The following is a 24128-nucleotide window of genomic DNA, read 5'->3' as shown; positions in this document are numbered from 1 at the left end:
TGGAGATTGGGTAGAGTTTTAAAAGTCACTACTGACAAAGATGGACTTGTACGGAGAGTTAAACTCCAGCTTGGTGACCGTAAGCTTGGCAAGAAAGGGGAGCGTCTTCACGAGTTGTCAGAAGTTGAGCGCCCAATCCAGAAGCTTGTTCTGTTGCTGGAGTCTAATTAAATCTGCTCCTTCCCTCTATAGTGCAAAATAGTACATAAACGTCGCTAAGTTTCCAACTTTGGCATAAGTTGTCTTTGTCCTTATACGGTTTTCGGGAAGGTAATTTTCAGTTGAAATCATTCGTGCTTAATGCGGTCTGTGTACATCCCATTATTCACTCATGATTGGTGGGAGTGTAACTAACTCTAAGAAAATAGTAAATAAGGTAATCCTTTAACTCCGCCCCCATACGGTATAGTCCTTTAACCCCGCCCCCATATGGTATAGTCCTTTAACTCTGCCCCCACTAGTTAGTTTGACGCACACATGGAAAAGGAAAGTCATGTCGCTAAAATGCTCTGAAATCGTACAAGGTTCTTAAGAAAAGTAAGGGATAATTAAGCACCTAGCTGGAACGGGAACAAGGTACTATGTTTGATTTGTTTAATGTGTATATGCATTAATATGTGGGTTAATCTATTTAACTGTGAAGAAGTGTTTTAATGTGTTGTTATCACTGTCACATCTGTGACATCATTGTGTGACATCACAAAAGGGTTTCTTATAAATGGCTATTCATGTTTATGTTTGTAAGAGCTGATTGTATTATTTGTTATTTATCTGTTCTGTAGCTCTTACGGTGTTTCACTAAGAAAAGGTTTTTCATTAAGGAAAGGTAGATTTTGTGTTTCCCAAGGAAAGGCTGACGGCTGAACACAAAATAAAGGCTTTTTGAAACATCAGTACGCTTCACCATTGTCTGGCTGGGGGTTAACTACAGTAGTGTCTTATTTATATATGTCGCATCTGTATTAAATAGACACTGTTGTCCGGTACTGCGTATTGCAAATGGAACCATCATCAGAAAGATAACGCAACCTGCAACCGGCGAAGATCAGCGTGATCGCGTAGAGCTGCTCGAAATCTGCGTAAGTCGACGTCACTCCGACATCCGCTGACGTCACTTCCTGACTTCCGAAAACATGGCGTTACTTCTAAGGTCAGTGTCTGGTGACTTATTATTTTAAATATATTCCATTGCTAAGATTCCGAAATTAAAAACACACCAACGCTGTTTTAATGTTTGTCTGTGAGGTTTAGAGACACTTGGTTTTGCGAATGTGCGCTGGCTACATAGGCAATGTTTTATTAATGACCATTTGTAGTGAGATATATGAACAGTAAATGGTTTTTGGTAGTAATGGTGTGTATTATTGCGTGTTTAAATCCGTGATGGATTATTAGTTTGCGGTATTGGGAGAAATAGCTCTGTTTTAATATTGATGTCTGCTGACAAGCAAGTTTAGATCCTGACTTGCTCGTGGGGACGTTTTTGCTTTTCTGGGAAGTTGGAAAAACTCAGCAGTTTCCTCATCAAGCTACGCTCGATTCTTCATATTGACCTTGACTTTAACTTTGTTCTCTCCTCTGTGCACAGTCACTAACCAATCGCTAGGTCCCTGATTAGGATATTACTTAGGAAAGTAATATTCAGTATAGGGAATATAGAACTATTCAAAGTTTCATTTATGTAGTAACAAACCTGTAGGAGACAGGTTTACTTCTGGACGGGATATAAACAGCAAATAAAAAAATAAAGGGTGTCATCTAATCATCTAAGATCACCTTAGTTAATCCAAAAGGTTAAATGTTTTACTTATTGTGCAACTGTATTCAAACAATGCAGACACAAAACATCATATCAGATAATAGATTAACAGATGACAGATATTTAAAAATATATGAACATTTTCAAATACTTTGCTTAATAATTTTTTCCTAGATTTTTAAATATTTGTTTTTATTCTGTTTTATTACTGGTTTGTAATTCATCCTTCATTCATGATGAGTTATGCTATCTGTACAGGAGGAGAATAAATAAAACTAGATAAAGAATAAAATTCTAATAAAGTTCTAACAGTGCAACACACGTTGTATGATTTGATCAATTCAGTTGCTGATTTTTTTTTGTTGCACCTCTTGCATTCTTTGTATTCTTTGTCTAGGATGGCAGCCCGGCAGGGTCTGTATTCATCACGTGTACAACTCTGCAGGCAGTAAGTGTGTCCATCGGCCCGTCCGTCTGTCCCAGTAGACTTTATTTTTTTGTGAAAACTGGATAGGATTGTTTTTAAACAATATAACCGTGCTAAAGAAAAAAAAATGTTTAACAAAAAACAATGAAAATGCAAATATATTATTTAAATTTTTTCTTCTAATAGTATGTTTGGCATCATTTATATGACCACAGGATTTATGATCATCACTCATTATTTTTGTTGTATTGTGTCTGAGCAGTGCTGTTCCCATGGGAACCTCAGCAAAAGAGGAAATGGACAAATTCTGGGCCAAAAACACTCGACTCAGCAGACCTATTTCTCCTCATGTAACCATTTATAGGTGGGTGTATAAGTGCAAGACCATACTGATATTCACAATTTCTAGCTGAAAGAATAGATCTAGTCTAGTATTAATGGGGTACTTTAAGTTGAGAACCCAAAGCTAATTTAAAAATATATTATTTTGTTGCACATTTGCATCTTGAATTTATATTGTATAGTGTCTGTAAACAAATGTTATAAAATCAAGTTAAAAGTTTTTTTTATGTACTACAACTTTCGGGATGTGTCAGATGACATAATAATTGGCAGTAGAATTTTGAAACAGCTTGTCCAATGTGGGGAAAAATGCGACTGGGAACGACTGAGCAGAACATTTTTGCAATTCATATTTCTAGTGGCATGTCACTTCTGGTAAAAAATGTAGGGTGAAACTTTTTGTGCCCTTGAATACTGTGGTTGCTGCTTCTTGCTTAGTTAAAAAATTACAGTAATTTGTATAGAATGGATTGCAAGTGACATGCCAGTGGTACAATGGTGGAACTGGATAATTACGCAGAGGCCTGCATGGCTGTCTATGGTGACTCCTGAAAATGAACCTTTTAATAGGCCCTGTTCAGACCTGAGATAAACATCTGTTAAATTCCAAAAGTATATCCCCTAAACCATTTGTGCATTTCAGTGGGAAATTTGCCAAAACAACAGAAACAATCAAACAAAAAACACCCCAAATGTAATGTAAAATGTACAATGTAAAAGTAAAATTTTATAGTAATTAGTAGCATTATTTTTTATTAATGCATTAATTAAAATTGCATGTCATTATTTATTTCATCATGGTCCAAATTATGTCAAATAATATTCTCATAAATAAATGTAAAAATGAAGTGAGCAGCTACTTGGCACAAATAAAGGAACAAGATGGGCTTACACTGAGATACACAGAGCATGCATATGAAAGAGTACTGTGGCTGCATTTCAATAAGCTTCGTAGATCATGAACAACTATATCCTCAAAATACTTTGAGGATTAATGCATAGAGTTTACTGCATGATAGAAGCTATTGCTTAGTGTTAGTGTTAGTGTTAATACCAGATTAGAGTTTGGCAAAAACATATTACAGACACCCATGATGCCCAGTGTTATGTTGACTAACAGTATGTATCTGACTATTGATTTGATGTTTTTTTTGTTCTGTTCAGCAACATGATTTGTTCAGATGTGTTAAGGATTTGTTTAGTGAGCTTTTAAGTCACAGTTCAGGCTAGTTTTTAGAGAGTAGTCACAAATGAGGATACAAATCAAATCATAATAATAAAAACATCATATTGCTCACAATTTCCTTCAGTTTGTATAGAACTACATGTCCCAGTGTGTACAGACTTGCATGTTCTTACTTCAGAGCTCATTGTATAGAAAATCTCACAATAAACAATGAATTGAAGCATACATTGTAAGATATTCTTTAAAGTTAATTCCTGCATAATCTTTTCATATATTATTGTTTTACTTGGTATACATGCTTAACATTATTGATGATTTCATTCACAATTGTTTTTCTGTTGGAAAAATTTCTCAAATAAAATCAATCACTACATATTGCATACATACTGTTGTTAAAACGGGGGATGTTGAAGATTTGGCGAGGCTGTACTTACCGTTGGTTTTCAAATAAAGAAATCAGATACATAATGTGCTGTTGTATGAAATTGCATGCATTCTGAAAAAAGAACCTTTGAGGATATTGACTGTTTTGTTGAAGAAATCACAGGCAATGGTTCTGTGGCGTAACAGCTGTAACACCGTCGCACTCAATACAGAAATTGAGCTCTCGATGTAATTTGACATATTGAATTGCCATAATGTTTACGTTTATTGTACAAATCCATGTGCAGTATTGCATTATGGGCTTGATGTTGCGCACACTCGAATTTCACTAAAATGATGTTTAATATTTGTATTGTCTCTGTAAAACTGCACACCCTCAGTGGAAGCATGTAAATGTAACCAACAATTCCTTTTAGGGCAACCATTGCTTGGGTTCATACTTAAACAAAAGAGACAATAACTTCACCTGGTTTTTAACAACCTTTATTTAAACACACAAATAGTGCTCTGATATTTACCAGGTTGTCACGATTTTCACAAAATATAGAATTGTATTCTCTTACAAACCTTTTGTATACATATTTAGCTATTGTTGCTTTTTTGTTACTCAATATGTTTTTTTTTATTGATTTATGATTTTATTTTTATTTTTTTTTACTTTTTGCTGAAATATTGACATTGTTCTCTTTAAAATATTGGTCTTTTATGACCAAGTTGCCTTAATGTCAGAATTTAGGCAGGTCAGATTTAGTTTGTTTATTGGAATGCAGTCAACATTTTTTTTTTTTTTTTTGACATTTTGATGCTTACCATTATTTAAGTTATTACACCTGTAAAAACTTTCAGCTAAACCCTAATGAAAGTTCAATTAAACATGGTGCATTCATGGGGGAAAAAAGCCCACAGACTCCCTAGTAGCCAGATTATTATTATTGTACTCTTTAAAATGCTATGTCTAATATATGATGTGTATATATAATATAATATAATATATAGATGTATTATGTTTGTGAAACAAATCTGTAAAGAGGGGGTCAGTAAAAAATGTTAACAGTTAAAGGGGTCCCTGATCTTTATAATGCAATCCTTCCATCTTAATTTTACCTTCTCCTAACTTCTGACAGCCATTCTAGTATTTTGTTAGATATTGGGGGTAATGCATAAAAAGGAAGTATGTAATTTTCAGCTTTTCATTTATGAGATATAAAGCAATTATAGCCCTGTTAAGCTTTTTGTCATATAATTTGTGTGTGGAAGAGTTTGTCGTTATGGTGACTACATGGTGATAACATGCTGGTGTTACTATGGTAACTGTGCCTTGCAGGTGGTCAGTCCCCATGATGATGTCAATCACTCACAGAGGAACAGGCATAGGGCTCAGTGCAGGTAACACACACACACACACACACACACACACACACACACACACACACACACACACACACACACACACACACACACACCCCTAATCAATAAGAACATTCATGTAATTAATTTATTATTATTTTTTTATTAAGAAAATTGTTTCTGGCTTTGCATAATTGCCTAAATGTATACAATATATCCCCTGTTGACTGACGATGTAATTGGTTGGCTTATTTTAAATAATTGGTATAAAAATAATTGATAGCACTGCCCCACCAGACTCTGCCATCTGGCTAGGACATCAATCAATTAGTTATAGACTGGCTTTATTTAAAATCAAGAAGTTAGTATTTTATAAATGTTTGTCTGGAGTCATTGTCAGTTCAGCCAATTAAAGCTAAGAAGGTGTCAATTTCCTCATAAAGTGATGTAATTTTAAATGTTAGAATTTGATTGATTATTTAATATTTTAAGAAAATGTGATATATATCCTGTTTTGGTCAGGTATTTCTGCCTTTGCGGCTGCTGCACTAGTGTTGCCAGGCAGTTTTCCTTACTACCTGGATCTGGTCCACTCGTTCTCCATGGGTCCAGCACTTATCACCGCAGCCAAATTCGCCCTGTCCTTCCCGGTGGCCTACCACACTTTGAATGGAATTCGACATCTGGTAAACACGTACACAACATTAAATCAACCAAAATCACCATACCAAAGCAGCTGCTTGTTTACTTGTGTTTGTGTCTATATACAGTGAGGAAAATAAGTATTTGGACACCCTGCTATTTTGCAAGTTCTCCCACTTAGAAATCATGGAGGGGTCTGAAATTGTCATCGTAGGTGCATGTACACTGTGAGAGACATAATCTAAAAAAAAATCCAGAATTTGAACACCTGAGAAAGTCAATGTTAATATTTGGTACAGTAGCCTTTGTTTGCAATTACAGAGGTCAAACGTTTCCTGTAGTTTTTTACCAGGTTTGCACACACTGCAGGAGGGATTTTGGCCCACTCCTCCACACAGATCTTCTCTAGATCAGTCAGGTTTCTGGCCTGTCGCTGAGAAACACGGAGTTTGAGCTCCCTCCAAAGATTCTCTATTGGGTTTAGGTCTGGAGAATGGCTAGGCCACGCCAGAACCTTGATATGCTTCTTACAGAGCCACTCCTTGGTTATCCTGGCCGTGTGCTTCGGGTCATTGTCATGTTGGAAGACCCAGCCTCGACCCAGAGATTGTTTCCCAAAATCTTGCAATACATGTCCCCGGTCATCCTCTTTTTAATACAGTGCAGTCGCCCTGTCCCATGTGCAGAAAAACACCCCCAAAGCATGATGCTACCACCCCCATGCTTCACAGTAGGGATGGTGTTCTTGGGATGGTCATCATTCTTCTTCCTCCAAACACGTTTAGTGGAATTATGACCCAAAAGTTCTATTTTGGTCTCATCTGACCACATGACTTTCTCCCATGACTCCTCGGGATCATTCAAATGGTCATTGGCAAACTTAAGACGTGCCTGGACATGTGCTGGTTTAAGCAGGGGACCCTTCCATGCCATGCATGATTTCAAACCATGACGTCTTAGTGTATTACCAACAGTAACCTTGGAAATTGTGGTCCCAGCTCTTTTCAGGTCATTGACCAGCTCCTCCCGTGTAGTTCTGGGCTGATTTCTCATCTTCCTTAGGATCATTGAGACCCCACGAGGTGAGATCTTGCATGGAGCCCCAGTCCGCAATCATGTTTAGCTTCTTCCATTTTCTAATGATTGCTCCAACAGTGGACCTTTTTTCACCAAGCTGCTTGGCAATTTCCCCATAGCCCTTTCCAGCCTTGTGGAGGTGTACAATTTTGTCTCTAGTGTCTTTGGACAGCTCTTTGGTCTTGGCCATGTTAGTAGTTGGATTCTTACTGATTGTATGGGGTGCACTTATTTGCAGCTGTATCATACAAAGAAATAGTTAAAAAAATCATATATTGTGATTTCTGGATTTTTTTTTTTAGATTATGTCTCTCACAGTGGACATGCACCTACGATGACAATTTCAGACCCCTCCATGATTTCTAAGTGGGAAAACTTGCAAAATAGCAGGGTGTGGTCAAATACTTATTTTCCTCACTATATCTATATCTATCTATCTATCTATCTATCTATCTATCTATCTATCTATCTATCTATCTATCTATCTATCTATCTATCTATCTATCTATCTATCTATCTATCTATCTATCTATCTATCTATCTATCTATCTATCTATCTATCTATCTATCTATATATATATATATATATATATATATAATTAGTTGTGAGGTGGATGACCCTGGTTCACCAGTTCTCCTTGTCCTGTTTTGGACTTAGTCATCCAACCACAACAAATTGCCACTTGTCAAATCACTAAGATACATTAACTATCTGTAATTGCATTCCATCAATATTTACAAAAAGAGTCCTTATTATTAACATTTACCAGGTAAAAGAGAAAGGGAGGATAATCCAGGATCATTATAAAAATGTAGATTTTTGCTAGAATTGAAGTCATTTGCACCATAAAACATTTGTATGTAAATGTATTAATTTATGCACTAGAGGGTTAATTGCTTAATAATGTAGTCTTTTTCTTATAAAATGCAAGTAAAGATGCGAACTGAAAACTAAAAGACATTGTTAATGCAAAAAGTTATTTGGGCACACGCAGATATATTGCAAATAATGCAAAATAATGCACATCTGCTCCGCTCGAATGTGCTCATTAATTTAAATGCTGCCAGCTCATTTGTAAGTCTTTGTTCTCATGCTCAGATTTCCGTATCCCCATTTTGTTGCAATTTCATTCCGACAAAATGGCAGAAGCTTCAATCAGCCTGAATTTAACACATTTCTGGAGCTATCTTAGTATTTGAACTCTGTTATGTCAACCATACACACAGACAAAAACTGAAGCAAGAGTTTACTCTACCAAACATACAGATCAATAAAACTGCTTGTTCGGAAGTGACATGACTGACACTGAGTGAAATGTGTGCTTGTCCAGCAAAGTTGAAAACAATTTCAACTTTATCAAACTGTTGACTGACTTGATGCAGTGAATACCACTGGGAGTGAATACAGTAATGTGCTTGCTATCCATCTCATTGTAAACATATAGTCATCCAGGAGAAATGGCTTGGAGTCATGCTGATTGCAACTTGGTATTGTTTTGTGGACCCAGACAGTCCGGTGTTTGGCCACAATGGCAACGATCAAAAATTGCATCTCCTTCACCTCATAAGATATGATGCATTATTTATTTAGGATGCACCGAATATTCGGGCACCAAAAATTTTCGGCCGAAAATGGCCCAAAAGTGCATTTTCGGTTTTCGGCCGAAAGACTTTGATCACCGAAAAAACACGGCCGAAACAGTTTGTTGTGATGACGCAAACAGAAACCGCTGCCTGCACGTGCATGTCTAAAACAACATGTCTGCGGTGTGGACGTGTTTCAGTATATCTGAGAAAGACCCACGGATAGCGATGTGCAAAACATGTAATGCCGAAATTTCGTCTGTAAAGACTTTCTCCACGTCGGGTTTAGTTTATCACCTGACATCCACACATCCCGATCGCTATGCTGAATATGAGAGAAACGCGGCACAGAAAAGCAAAACCCCTCCGAGCACGCGCACTCCGTCTGTGGCGGACGTTTTTGAAAACGCAGGAAGTTTCCCAGTGATATTGTCGTATTGTATCTTTAAGCAGTTGCACTTGTTCTGAATGCACTTTGTTTTTATGAAAGAACATATTTAATTTTACAAACTTTCAGGAGGCCAGAGGACCTGTACATTATTATTTAATGTACACATGAGTGCATTTAAACATTTGTTTGAATTTTTATTTATTTTATCTTGTGCATTGTTGCAATGTGCTATAAATAAATATTTTCATAATTTGTAATTGATTTATTCTTTGAAACTTTAATATTTAATTTATGCAATTGAAATGCCTTGATTTTAGTAAGTTTAGTACACAGTCATAGCCCTAAATGCAATGGTAATAATAATTGGCATAATTTCTTTCTGTGTTTCGGTTTTCGGCCTTGCCTTCCTCTTTTTCGGTTTCGGCCAAGAATTTTCATTTCGGTGCATCCCTAATATATATATATATATACACACACACATATATACATTATATATATATATACACATTATATATATATATATATACACACATATACATTATATATATATATATATACACATTATATATATATATGTGTGTGTGTGTGTGTGTGTGTGTGTGTGTGTGTGTGTGTGTGTGTGTGTGTGTGTATATATATATATATATATATATATATATAATGTATATGTGTGTATATATATATAATGTGTATATATATATATAATGTATATGTGTGTGTGTGTGTGTGTGTGTGTATATATATATATATATATATATATATATATATATATATATATATATATATATATATATATATATATAATGTATATGTGTGTATATATATATATATATATGTGTATATATATAATGTATGTGTGTGTGTGTGTGTGTGTGTGTGTGTGTGTGTGTGTATATATATATATATATATATATATATATATATATATATATATATATATATATATATATATATATATAATGTGTTTCTTCTTCTTTTTCTAATTATTATTATTATTAAAAATGAATAGTAGAGTTAGTGCAGTGTAACTGTGGTGAATTGGCATGCAGTGTCCTGCATTCTGTTGTTAACAGACTGTTAACACAAAGTCCAAATGCCCTTCTCATTATCTCTGGGGATTTTAATCATGCCCCTCCATCCTCCACTCTGCCCACATTCACCCAGAATGTTTCATGCCACACCAGAGACTTATTTTATGCCAACTCCAAGGAGGCTTATACTTCAGCACCCCTTTCCCCTTGGGAAGATCGGATTACTACCTGGTTCATCTCCTACCTGTGTACAAACCCCTTGTATGCAGGCCTCCCGCACAGTGAGGACATGGATGAGACCAGTGAGGCTCTGAAAGACTGTTTTGACCCAACTATGTGGGAGGAATTGTGCAATCCACATGGGGAGGATATTGACAATTTAACAGACTGTATTACAGACTATATCAACTTCTGTGTGGAGAATACTGTACCCACCAGGACTGTACAGTGGTTTCCTAACAAGAAGCCATGGATTAACCCTCCATAAAGAAGTTTTTTAATCGGGAAACAAAGAAGAGCTAAAAACTGTCCAGAGAGAACTGAGAAAGAAGATCAGGGAAGAAAAAGCATGCAACAGGAGGAGGAAGGGGGATCAGCTGCAGCAGAACAATGTCAGCGGGGTGTGGAAGGGGCTCAAAACCATCACTGGTCATAAGGAGCCCAGCTCTCAAACTGAGGGTGACCAGAAGTGGGTGAATGATCTGAATCTATTCTTTAACATATTTGATCAGCTATGGAAGGTGCCACAGCTATGGAAAACTTCCTGCGTGGTACCTGTACCAAAAAACGTGGCACCCAATAGACTTTGGGGACTACAGACCAGTAGCACTGACCTCGCATCTGATGAAGACGTTGGAGCGACTGGTGCTTACTCACCTCTTCCTAGTCTAACATGGATGGTAGGGAGTACAGAGGACTGATCCAGAACTTTGTGGACTGGTGCCAACAGAGCTGCCTCCAGATAAATGCGGAGAAAACAAAAGAACTGGTGGTGGATTTCCGTAGGCACAAAAGAACTTCACTATCACCAGTAAACATTCAGGAAAAGGATTGTGAGAGTGGACTCTTACAAATACTTGGGTGTTCATCCGAACAGCAAACTGGACTGGACAGATAATACTGAGACACTTATAAGCAAGGTCAGAGCAGACTCATTTTGCTGAGGCGACTAAGGTCTTTTGGAGTACAAGGAGAGCTACTGAAGACCTTTTTTTTTTACTCTGTGGTGGCCTCAGTCATCTTGTATGGTGTGGTCTGCTGGTGCAGCAGCATCTCTATTGCAGACAGGAAGAGACTGGACAAGCTGATCAGGAAGGCCAGCTCAGTCCTGGGGATTCCCCTGTACACTACAGGAGGTGAGAGAAAGGAGGATGGCAGCTAAACTATCATCATTGCTGGAGAACGACTCTCATTCCCTGTATGAAACAGTTTCATCCCTGAGCAGCTCTTTCAGTGACCGACTGTTACATCCTAAGTGTCTGAAGAAGCGATACAGACCGTCTTTTCTCCCTGCTGCTATTAGACTTTACAATCAGAGCTGCTCCCAGCGAACCAGTTACCAAAAATTTACAATAACACCAATTTAAAGGCGTACAATATTACCCATGCATGTGCAATATTATCTATGTGCGGTATTACCTATGTGCAACATGTTTGGAAGAGTAATTACTTATTAGAGATCTCTTTTTCTTTTGTATTTATACACTGTAATGTATAAACTTATACTATGTCTCTATTTTTTATATATTTGCACATTTTCTTTGCTGCCGTAACACAGAAATTTCCCCACTGTGGGACGAGTAAAGGTATATCTTGTCTTATTTTAAAGTATGCTGAAATAAGTAGATATAAAAAATATATAGTATAAATAAACATATATATATATATATATATATAAAGCAATTTTAAATTACATTTAAAGGATACAGTGTTTTCTTTGTTTTATTTTGAAATGATCCCAAACTTTGGAAACTTTGTCATGTGCTTTGGCCTGAATCTTCTCCTCTGCCTCTCACTGTTTCCCCCCGTTCGCTATTGTATGGAAGCCTGTTGCCCAAAATAGAAATAATACCGATGTTTTTCCTCGCAATTCAGTTTTTTCTCATAATTCCTAGTTTTTTTTTTTTCCTTGCAATTCCAAAGTCATTTTTCACAGTTCTGCATTTATTTTTCGCAATTCTAATTTATTTTTGCAATTGCGACTTCAATGTGTAAAGCTTTCTGGAACCACACAGGGGGTTTGCTGTCTGATTGGCTAAAGTAAGTCATAATTGCGAGAAATAAAGGAAAAAAACTCCCAACGGGACAATGACCCTAAGCACACAGCAAAGATAACAAAGGAGTGGCTACAGGACGATTCTATACATTTCGTTGAGTGACCCAGCCAGAGTCCAGACTTGAACCCGATTGAACAACTCTGGACAGATCTGAAAATGGCTGTGCACTGATGCTCCCCATCCAACCTAATGGAGCTTGAGAGGTACTGCAGAGAAGAATTAGAGAAACTGTCCAAAAATAGGTGTGCCAATCTTGTAACCTCATACTCATACAGACTTGAGGCTATAATTGGTGCCAAAGGTGCTTCAACAAAGTGTGTGTGTGTGTGTGTGTGTGTGTGTGTGTGTGTGTGTGTGTGTGTGTGTGTGTACAGATACAGTGTGGAAAATAAGTATTTGAACACCCTGCTATTTTGCAAGTTCTCCCACTTAGAAATCATGGAGGGGTCTGAAATTGTTATCGTAGGTGCATGTCCACTGTGAGAGACATAATCTAAAAAATAAAAAAAAAATCCAGAAATCACAATGTATGATTTTTTAACTATTTATTTGTATGATACAGCTGCAAATAAGTATTTGAACACCTGTCTATCAGCTAGAATTCTGACCCTCAAAGACCTGTTAGTCTGCCTTTAAAATGTCCACCTCCACTACATTTATTATCCTAAATTAGATGCACCTGTTTGAGGTCGTTAGCTGCATAAAGAGTCAAGTCAAGTCAAGTCAAGTTTATTTGTATAGCGCTTTTCACAACAGACATTGTCTCAAAGCAGCTTTACAGAAAACAACAGTGAAGGTGAATGGTGTGCGTTTGTCCCTGATGAGCAGCCGTGGCGACAGTGGCAAGGAAAAACTCCCTTAGATGATATGAGGAAGAAACCTTGAGAGGAACCAGACTCAAAGGGGAACCCATCCTCATATGGGTGACATCAAAAGTTTGGTCATAAATCTTTCAACAATACAGAACAATTTGTGATCATCATAGATCCAGCATCAGCTTCTCCATGCCAGGGCCTTTAAACACTCGGCATCTACTTCTCCATGATCATCCATAGGTCCATAATCTTCACGAGGTGGGACGTGACTGGAGCTGGCCAAACCTCAGGAAGCCTCGGGATGGGGAGAGAAAGAGAAGCAGTGGAGAGGAATTAGCGTAGCTGCTGTTCATGATATTAACAGCACAAGTTGATAATGTGCATGTGATCAGATGTTCTGGAGCACAAGGTTGTGATGTGATGTGTGTGATGTGTGTTATGTGTAGGCTTTGCTAAAAAGATATGTTTTTAATCTACACTTAAACTGGGAGAGTGTATCTGAACCCCGAACACTGTCAGGAAGACTATTCCAGAGTTTAGGAGCTAAATGTGAAAATGCTCTACCGCCTTTAGTGGACTTTGCTATTCTAGGAACTACTAGAAGCCCAGAGTTTTGAGATCTCAGGGAGCGTGACGGATTGTAGCGTGTTAAGAGACTGGATAGATACATGGGAGCCAAACCATTTAGTGCTTTATAAGTGAGTAGCAGTAGTTTGTAGTCTATTCGAAACTTAATAGGAAGCCAATGTAGGGACGATAAGATTGGGGTTATATGATCGTATTTTCTTGACACCTGTCCACCCCATACAATCAGTGAGAATCCAACTACTAACATGGCCAAGACCAAAGAGCTGTCCAAAAAAGGGCTACGGGGAAATTGCCAAGCAGCTTGGTAAAAAAAGGTTCACTGTTGGAGCAATCATTAGAAAATGGAAGAAGCTAAACATGACTGTCAATCTCCCTCGGACTGGGGCTCCATGCAAGATCTCACATCGTGGGGTCTCAATGATCCTAAGTAAGGTGAGAAATCAGCCCAGAACTACATGGGAGGAGCTGGTCAATGACCTGAAAAGAGCTAGGACCACCATTTCCAAGGTTACTGTTGGTAATACACTAAGACGTCATGGTTTGAAATCATGCATGGCACGGAAGGTTCCCCTGCTTAAACCAGCACATGTCCAGGCACGTCTTAAGTTTGCCAATGACCATTTGGATGATCCAGAGGAGTCATGGGAGAAAGTCATGTGGTCAGATGAGACCAAAATAGAACTTTTGGGTCATAATTCCACTAAACGTGTTTGGAGGAAGAAGATTGATGAGAACCATCCCAAGAACACCATCCCTACTGTGAAGCATGGGGGTGGTAGCATCATGCTTTGGGGGTGTTTTTCTGCACATGGGACAGGGCGACTGCACTGTATTAAGGAGAGGATGACTGGGGCCACGTATTGCGAGATTTTGGGGAACAACCTCCTTCCCTCAGTTAGAGCATTGAAGATGGGTCGAGGCTGGGTCTTCCAACATGACTATGACCCGAAGCACACAGCCACGATAACCAAGGAGTGGCTCTGTAAGAAGCATATCAAGGTTCTGGCATGGCCTAGCCAGTCTCCAGACCTAAACCCAATAGAGAATCTTTGGATGGAGCTCAAACTTCGTGTTTCTCAGCAACAGGCCAGAAACCTGACTGATCTAGAGAAGATCTGTGTGGAGGAGTGGGCCAAAATCCCTCCTGCAGTGTGTGCAAACCTGGTGAAAAACTACAGGAAACGTTTGACCTCTGTAATTGCAAACAAAGGCTACTGTACCAAATATTAACATTGACTTTCTCAGGTGTTCAAATACTTATTTGCAGCTGTATCATACAAAAAATAAGTTAAAAAAATCATATATTGTGATTTCTGGATTTTTTTTTTTTTAGATTATGTCTCTCACAGTGGCCATGCACCTACGAAGACAATTTCAGACCCCTCCATGATTTCTAAGTGGGAGAACTTGCAAAATAGCAGGGTGTTCAAATACTTATTTTCGTCACTGTGTGTGTGTGTGTGTGTGTGTGTGTGTGTGTGTGTGTGTGTGTGTGTGTGTGTATATATATATATATATATGTATGTGTATATATATACAGTGAGGAAAATAAGTATTTGAACACCCTGCTATTTTGCAAGTTCTCCCACTTAGAAATCATGGAGGGGTCTGAAATTGTCATCGTAGGTGCATGTCCACTGTGAGAGACATAATCTGAAAAAAAAAATCCAGGAATCACAATGTATGATTTTTTAACTATTTATTTGTATGATACAGCTGCAAATAAGTATTTGAACACCTGAGAAAGTCAATGTTAATATTTGGTACAGTAGCCTTTGTTTGCAATTACAGAGGTCAAACGTTTCCTGTAGTTTTTCACCAGGTTTGCACACACTGCAGGAGGGATTTTGGCCCACTCCTCCACACAGATCTTCTCTGGATCAGTCAGGTTTCTGGCCTGTCGCTGAAAAACACGGAGTTTGAGCTCCCTCCAAAGATTCTCTATTGGGTTTAGGTCTGGAGACTGGCTAGGCCACGCCAGAACCTTGATATGCTTCTTATAGAGCCACTCCTTGGTTATCCTGGCTGTGTGCTTTGGATCATTGTCATGTTGGAAGACCCAGCCTCGACCCATCTTCAATGCTCTAACTAAGGGAAGGAGGTTGTTCCCCAAAATCTCGCAATACATGGCCCTGGTCATCCTCTCCTTAATACAGTGCAGTCGCCCTGTCCCATGTGCAGAAAAACACCCCCAAAGCATGATGCTACCACCCCCATGCTTCACAGTTGGGATGGTGTTCTTGGGATGGTACTCATCATTCTTCTTCCTCCAAACACGTTTAGTGGAATTATGACCCAAAAGTTCTATTTTGGTCTCATCTGACCACATGACTTTCTCCCATGACTCCTCTGGATCATCCAAATGGTCATTGGCAAACTTAAGACGTGCCTGGACATGTGCTGTTTTAAGCAGGGGAACCTTCCGTGCCATGCATGATTTCAAACCATGACGTCTTAGTGTATTACCAACAGTAACCTTGGAAACGGTGGTCCCAGCTCTTTTCAGGTCATTGACCAGCTCCTCCCGTGTAGTTCTGGGCTGATTTCTCACCTTCCTTAGGATCATTGAGACCCCACGAGGTGAGATCTTGCATGGAGTCCCAGTCCGAGGGAGATTGACAGTCATGTTTAGCTTCTTCCATTTTCTAATGATTGCTCCAACAGTGGACCTTTTTTCACCAAGCTGCTTGGCAATTTCCCCGTAGCCCTTTCCAGCCTTGTGGAGGTGTACAATTTTGTCTCTAGTGTCTTTGGACAGCTCTATGGTCTTGGCCATGTTAGTAGTTGGATTCTTACTGATTGTATGGGGTGGACAGGTGTCTTTATGCAGCTAACGACCTCAAACAGGTGCATCTGATTTAGGATAATAAATGTAGTGGAGGTGGACATTTTAAAGGCAGACTAACAGGTCTTTGAGGGTCAGAATTCTAGCTGATAGACAGGTGTTCAAATACTTATTTGCAGCTGTATCATACAAATAAATAGTTAAAAAATCATACATTGTGATTTCTGGATTTTTTTTTTTTAGATTATGTCTCTCACAGTGGACATGCACCTACGATGACAATTTCAGACCCCTCCATGATTTCTAAGTGGGAGAACTTGCAAAATAGCAGGGTGTTCAAATACTTATTTTCCTCACTGTATATGTATGTGTATATATATATATATGTGTGTATGTGTGTATATATGTATGTGTGTATATATATATATATATATATATATATATATATATATAATGTGTGTGTGTGTGTGTATGTGTATATGTATATATATATATATATATATATATATATATATATATATATATATATATATATATATATATATATATATATATATATATATGTATTTATATATATGTGTATATATATATGTGTATATATATATGTGTATATATATATATGTGTATATATATATATGTGTATATATATATGTGTATATATATATATATATATATATATATATATATATATATATATATATACACATACATATATATATATATATACACATACATATATATATATATATATATATATATATATATATATATATATATATATATATATATATATATATATATTATATATAATATATATTATATATAATGTTCTATTTCCAGGAATGTTTAGTTTTTGTGAATTGTGTTCATTGTGCCACCCACTATCATCACTATGGCAACCAGTAATTTGAATTCCTCCACACAACCTTATAATACAGTGACTGGTAAAATTGCTGCGTGTATGAACGTAGCTTTAGATGTTTGTCCAGGCAGTGTAAATTAGCATTACGATTTCACCCAATTAATCTCTCACACTGCTGAATATTAGATCGCCACTTATGCACAGAATAGAAGAATAACCTACGCAACACTCAAGTGATACAATAAATCTAAAAATGTAAACAAAAGGTAGCAGTAGAAGTTAACAGTAAAATGTAACATTTTAATGTCATAACATGAAAAAACGCAACATACTTTGCCAGATCTTGTTGAGCATCACCAGCAAAGCGGTTAATCCACTTTGAATATTTTCAATCTCATTAAGATTTTTGTCTTATTGGAAACATTCCTGTCATGTATTTACTATTACATTGTATTCTACTAAAAGGTCTGTTTCCTACTTGGCATGCAAGGACTGCCATCATGTTCATATCCTTTTAGCTATAAAAAGGGAGCATGGTGATATTGCATATATATGTGTAAGTAATTGAAATGTATTTAAAATTATGCTTAACAGTGAGTCAAAATTAAATACAAATTTAATTCATGTACTATCTTAGAATCAATCTAAGAATCTTTCTAATTTATTTTAGAATCTAAGAATTATCATTTAACATTACAGGATGTTTTTGTAGTTGTCTGGCTTTTAGTATTTCGGTTCAATTTCGTTTGTATAGTTGTGGAACAGAATTGTTGTACTTAACAATAATATAGTTAAAATTTTATTTGGCAGTGTAATGTGCATCATAAATAGAGTTTGTAAAATGCATTTTAATTTATATTCTTGTCATCTTTTTTGTTTCCAGATGTGGGATGTTGGGAAGGGCTTTAAGATCCCCCAAGTCTACCGTTCTGGCTACATTGTCATTGCTCTGACCATTTTCACCTCAGTCGCCTTGACTACACTCTAAACCTGAAGAATTTGTAATGGAGCAGAAACAGAAGGAGAATTATGTTTTTTGTTTTTGTGTCTGTCCTTATGTCCTTTGTGGCCCTGACTTATTAATAAAGTAAATTAAGAAATATATATTTACATATGATGTGGTGTATGCTTTTTTTTAGCTTTTAAGAGCACATTGTTTATTGTAATGATTTAATCATGTTATTAACTATTGTCATGTTATGACCACTGTATTGCTAGCCATATTCTGAAACTTTCAATATTTCTTTGAATTAATTCTTCAGTAAGTCATGCCCTACTTGCTCCCTTAAATTATTTTTACATCTCCCTTTACATTAAGTATTCAGTTTACTACTAAAAGCAGACCCAGACATTCATTCTGAAGGAGAGGAATTTATAGAAGGTGGGCATATTGTTTTGGCAAAAGAAATCTGTAGTGATTTAAGGCATTGCAACCGATCAGTAGCTGGCAATTTCTTCCCATGTGCACTTGTCATCAAACCACAGTTTTAATTCTAATAAAGTCAAAGAATTTAATGTTGTTAGTTAAAGGCATTGCTGTGGTACACCATCAACCCACCATTCAGTAAACCTCAGTGCAACCTTTTAAATTATAGAATTATGAATCTTGAGTTGATACTATATCAATTAAATGGTAATTCTACGGCTCTTTCAGTATATTGAAGTAACCAATAAAGGCTATTTAAGCAGTAGTTATCGATGTGGATTGTCCACTTTAATTAAGAGCTTTATCATATTTTTTTCATATTTTTATAACCTTGGTATTGTATGAGGAAGTCGGTTGCGGTAGAGAAGTATGTGAGGGTGTATGAGGAAGTAGTGCAGTAGAAAGCAGTAGAAAGCAGTGAAGTGTGCAGTAGGAACAACAGACTGGTTCAAGGTGATGGTTGGACTGCATCAATGATCGGCTCTGAGCCCTTTCCTGTTTGCAGTGGTGATGGACAGGTTGACTGACGAGGTCAGACAGGAGTCTCCGTAGACTATGATGTTTGTGGATGATATTGTGATTTGTAGTATGAGTAAGGAGCAGGTTAAGAAGAGTCTGGGAAAGGTGGGGGTACGTGCTGGAGAGAAGGGAAATAAAAGTCAGTAGGAGTAAGACAGTACATGTGTGTGAAGGGGGGGGGGCAGTGGAGTGGTGCGGTTGCAGGAAGAAGAGGTGGTGAAGGCAGGGTAGAGTGGGTGGAGAAGAGTGGCAGGAGTGATTTGTGATAGAAGAGTATCTGCGAGAGTGAAAGCGAAAGTTTATAGGACTGTGGTGAGACCTGCGATGTTGTGTGGTTTAGAGACAGTGGCATTGACTAAAAGACAGGAGGTGGAGCTGGAGGTAGCAGAAGCTGAAGATTTTGAGGTTTTCTTTGGGAGTGACGGGGATGGGCAGGATTAGAAATGAGCTTATAAGAGGAACCGTGCATGTAGTAGGTTTTGGAGACAAGGTGAGGGAGGCACGGTTGAGATGGTTTGGTCATGTGCAGAGGAGGGACATGGGGTATATCGGTAGAAGAATGCTGAGGATGGAGCCACCAGAAAGGAGGAGAAAAGGAAGACCAAGGAGGAGGTAAATGAATGTGGTGAGGGAAGACATGCAGGTTGTTGGGTTGAAAGAGTCAGATGTAGAGGACAGAGGGGTATAGATACGGATGATCCGCTGTGGCGACCCCTAATGGGAGAAGCCAGAAGAAGAAGAAGATCATATTTTTTTATCCAGTAAATTATCCCTTAATAATTAAGCATTTATGAATGCAAGTGTGTTCTGTAAGATATGGCCATCACTAAGCATTTCAACTAATGCATAAATACCAAAGTAATATAGATATTTGTAGTTCCAGTTTATCATTAGTTTCATTCTTTTGTTGTTGTACCTTGATAATCCTTATTATTGACTTATTTTGTAAGTACAGAAGCCTAGATTTAGCCATTGAAGCCTATCTATAAATGCACATGCTTTAATCTAAATTGCGTGCTTTTACTGTTGCTGGTAGCTTAATTGTTTTCGCTTTTTTACTAATCCTTATCTTGTCTAATGAACTGTACAGACGGTACTTTTTTTTCTTTTATGAAAAGCCAAAAATTATTTTATATCTCATTTTTTGTCGGTGTGTGAAATATGGAACCAATTTTTTATTAAAAAATAGACCTAATTTTTATTTTCTCAAAAAGTAAATCTATTCTAAGCACCTATTCCAACCTATGTATATTTTTGGACGTGGTAGCATCTAAAAATGGGTACTTATAAAGAAACCTTCCTAAACGGAGAATGGGCTTTACAATAAGTCGACACACTAAAATCATTCTAACCACCATCATAAAAAAAAAAAATACCCAGGATACGCAACCAAAATAAAATAATATTACAGTGCTGTGTGCACCAAAAACCCAACAGTCGTCCGCCATTGCGCCTCCAGAGTCGGTGATCTAGCGTCCCCTAGCGTTGAATTCTGGAATTACACATCAGAAGAAAAGCAATGGTCCTGATGCTGGTGAAAACAGAGGATGCGCAGGATGATGCAGTATTTGAGCTCGCTTTGTGACATAGTAACCGGCTCAGTCTCTGTGGCGCAATGGAATAGCGCGCTGGACTTCTAATCCAGAGGCTCCGGGTTCGAGTCCCGGCAGAGATGCGTCCTGGTGAACACCACACGGTGGTGGTGTCTTTTATAATGCGTTTCATACTGAATAAAAAAATCTAAAATACTGAACGGAACGTATTTGCCATTCTTGATGAGTCCCTACATGTGTTAAATGTGTCTAATGTTTTGCCCCGCATGATTGAGACAGAATAAAAATACATTGATTCAGAATAAAATATTAAAATGGCACATTAAAAAATGACATATATATTAGGTAGCAAATTAACAGTTTTTGTTTAATTTGATGTGCTGGAAGCAGGAAAAAAACAAACAAACAAAACAAAAAACAAACGGGCGAGTAAGTCATTGCTGCTTGCGGCAGGGATGAGGAGGGGTGGGTTTAGTCCACACAAATGTGTCTTGCCCACCCAATCAAAGTTTGATTTTATTATTTTAGCTGAAGGAAAAATTAACACAGAAAATACCAGCATCAGCTAACTTCTAACTCAATCCTCTACAAGTGCCCCAAAGCAGATCCATCTTTCTGAACCCAAAACATGCCCAAACCCAACGTTTGAAGTTGCGGTTGGCTATAAAGTAATATAATGAATGGGGACAATAAAAACATAAAGTGGCAAAAAAGAAAAGTTTATATAATGTTCTGATACTCTTTGAGAATTCTCTACAAATGGAATACAATTTACTTTTATAGAATGTGCCGATTTTATTTATTCTGTATTTATTTGGAATTAAATTGTATCCAGAGAGATAGATAGATAGATAGATAGATAGATAGATAGATAGATAGATAGATAGATAGATAGATAGATAGATAGATAGATAGATAGATAGATAGATAGAGAAAAAGTGAGAGAGAGAGAGAGAGAGAGAGAGAGAGAGAGAGAGAGAGAGAGAGAGAGAGAGAGAGAGAGAGAGAGATGTGGATTACTTTACGAAGAAGCAACTTGTCCACTTTTGCTCTTCTTTTCATTTTGCCTTCACCGCAGCAATAATGCACTTGACTGAGTCCTTACCACTGGAGGTTGTATAAAGGCGAGAAAACTGTTCTGAATTGCACGCAGAAGGGCAGAAGAAGAGGGAAAGTCAGAAAGGTGGGTTGTCAGAGAGATGGAGGAAGAGCCTATTGATTTTCATGAGTGTGCACTGATTGTCTCTCGGACAGTGAGGAAAAGGCTACTTTACAGCTCAACTGTCTGATAATAGGCACTAATTCGAAAGATGCATTAATGGTTATTTACACTCAAACTCTTTAACAACAGATAAGATTTAAAATGGAAGATGTGTTTAGTTATTTGTGACTTTTTTTCTTTTACGTTCATCCAGAACTACTATAGGTTTATTCACTGATTTATGTATTCGGTTACATTTGTATGTATTCATATTTCACTGTCCATATACCTAATGAAAAATAATGGCCTAATCATTCCTATTATTTCAGCCATAAAAGTATTCTACAGTTTTGCCCATTTGGTGTGGAGTCACATAACAATCTCATACTCGCTTTCATATAAGATCTCAGAATGATCTCGGAAAAGAAAAAAATTCGAGCGTGATCGCAGTGTTGTGTCGATACGATGCAATTATGCCTGACCTTAGATTCACAAAATTCATTTAAATGGATAACTGAGCTGGTCTCCTCACTTCATCAGCGCCAAGCTCTCGTTTTTGCCCTTCCAAGTCTGCTAAAAACATGCTTACACACACACACACACACACACACACACACACACACACACACACACACACACACACACACACACACACACACACACACACACACACACAGAGAGACAGACAGACAGAGAGAGAGAGAAAACCACACCTGTCCAGAATACCGTGCAGACATCCCCTGGTCTGCAGAGAATGTCGTCATTTGTTGTACATAAATGCAAACAAGAGATCGATATATTACATAATGATTGTATTTTTATTAAACAAATGTGTTTTTGTTTTTCATTTCAGAACATTCCTATTCTATTTTTTTTTAGCCGTAATAGAAAGAAACCCCATGAAGCGGGACTGAATATGCTTCCTGTATCCCCCGTTACTGAATGACGTAACTGCCTCTTTCCACGAAGCCCGGATCAGCTGATGCGCGCTCTGATTCCGAGCTGCGCGATCGCGCTGATCCTGATAACAGAGCGCAGAGCGACACCCGTGAACGCGCTAAGATGATAACACTGTACTCCTATTCTCGTGTAAGCATGTTTACCGCTTGTCACTATATGATACACTTTGTGACTCTGGCGAGAAGATTACGTCGCTCTATCAGCCTTTATCTAATCTCTATAAATAAATGCAAAAAAAAAAAAAATGCATCTGATGCCGGAGAAGGACGATAACGGAAATTACAAACGGGACTCAGGTGGGTCTATCTCGCCTGAACTCTGAGGTCGTTGGTTCGAGGCTCATAAGTCCCGCCCTCCTGCTCCGGTTGTTGGCGCAGGTTTGCAGCAGCTCGACTCCCTGTCTTTCTTGCGAGCGTCTATATTTAACCTCGCACCACACAACGCGTAATCCGCGTGCAAAACTAATCCTAATCCTAATCCTCTCGCGGCCATTTACTCCCTCCTTCCTCCACACCTCTCATTCTGATCCCGCGCGTCTCCCGGGCCAGTAACGTCTAATCCAGTGGCGTGGTCACATGGGTGGCACAAGGACACACTGGCAGTTTCCACTGTTAAAATAAATAAAACTTGCTATCCCAGGTCTAATCTCAGGCCGTCAGGTCTAATATTTCTATAGCTCCACATATTTGAGCAAATCAAAGAAGGAATATGAGACAGCAGATGGGAATTTACTTCTAGGCTAGTTAACATCTTAGAACATGCCATCTTTTAAACTCACTAGCAATCGAAAATGCTTGAACATGTGACTGACAGGGGTTTCTTGTTGCCTCAGCATGCAATGTTAGAGTGATTGTTTAAACAATGATAGCACTAAATATCATTGAATGTGGCATTTATTACAAAAATAAATAAATAAATAAATAAATAAATAAATAAATATGAATATACCATATATATACCAATACACCATTCT

At 37.7% G+C, this 24128-nt stretch overlaps 1 protein-coding gene and 1 long non-coding RNA gene across 2 annotated transcripts; both read left to right on the top strand.

The window, feature by feature from the left end:
- Nucleotides 1–994: 994 nt before the first annotated feature.
- sdhc (succinate dehydrogenase complex, subunit C, integral membrane protein) lies at nucleotides 995–18606 on the top strand. Its single transcript, XM_083526192.1, has 6 exons — nucleotides 995–1150; nucleotides 2157–2207; nucleotides 2449–2550; nucleotides 5423–5484; nucleotides 5968–6131; nucleotides 18380–18606. Exons 1-6 carry the CDS (start codon nucleotides 1134–1136, stop codon nucleotides 18482–18484), a joined length of 501 nt encoding a protein of 166 aa, XP_083382318.1. The 5' UTR covers nucleotides 995–1133; the 3' UTR covers nucleotides 18485–18606.
- LOC310717835 lies at nucleotides 2560–4182 on the top strand. The gene is made up of 2 exons (XR_014530963.1): nucleotides 2560–3018; nucleotides 3051–4182. It is a non-coding gene; the product is annotated as an uncharacterized lncRNA (long non-coding RNA).
- Nucleotides 18607–24128: the final 5522 nt, after the last annotated feature.

Source organism: Silurus aristotelis, assembly GCF_946808225.1.
Source record: "Silurus aristotelis genome assembly, chromosome: 22".
NCBI lineage: Eukaryota > Metazoa > Chordata > Actinopteri > Siluriformes > Siluridae > Silurus > Silurus aristotelis.
The sequence above is the reverse complement of the archived record's forward strand: the minus strand, read 5'-3'. Positions and strand labels throughout refer to the sequence as shown.

What these genes read in the sequence shown, in the direction of transcription:
- sdhc (XM_083526192.1), top strand. An exon ending in AGGCATAGGGCTCAGTGCAG is followed by an intron (nt 5,485 to 5,967) that starts GTAACACACACA and finishes TGTTTTGGTCAG; the next exon opens with GTATTTCTGCCTTTGCGGCT. An exon ending in TGAATGGAATTCGACATCTG is followed by an intron (nt 6,132 to 18,379) that starts GTAAACACGTAC and finishes TTTTGTTTCCAG; the next exon opens with ATGTGGGATGTTGGGAAGGG.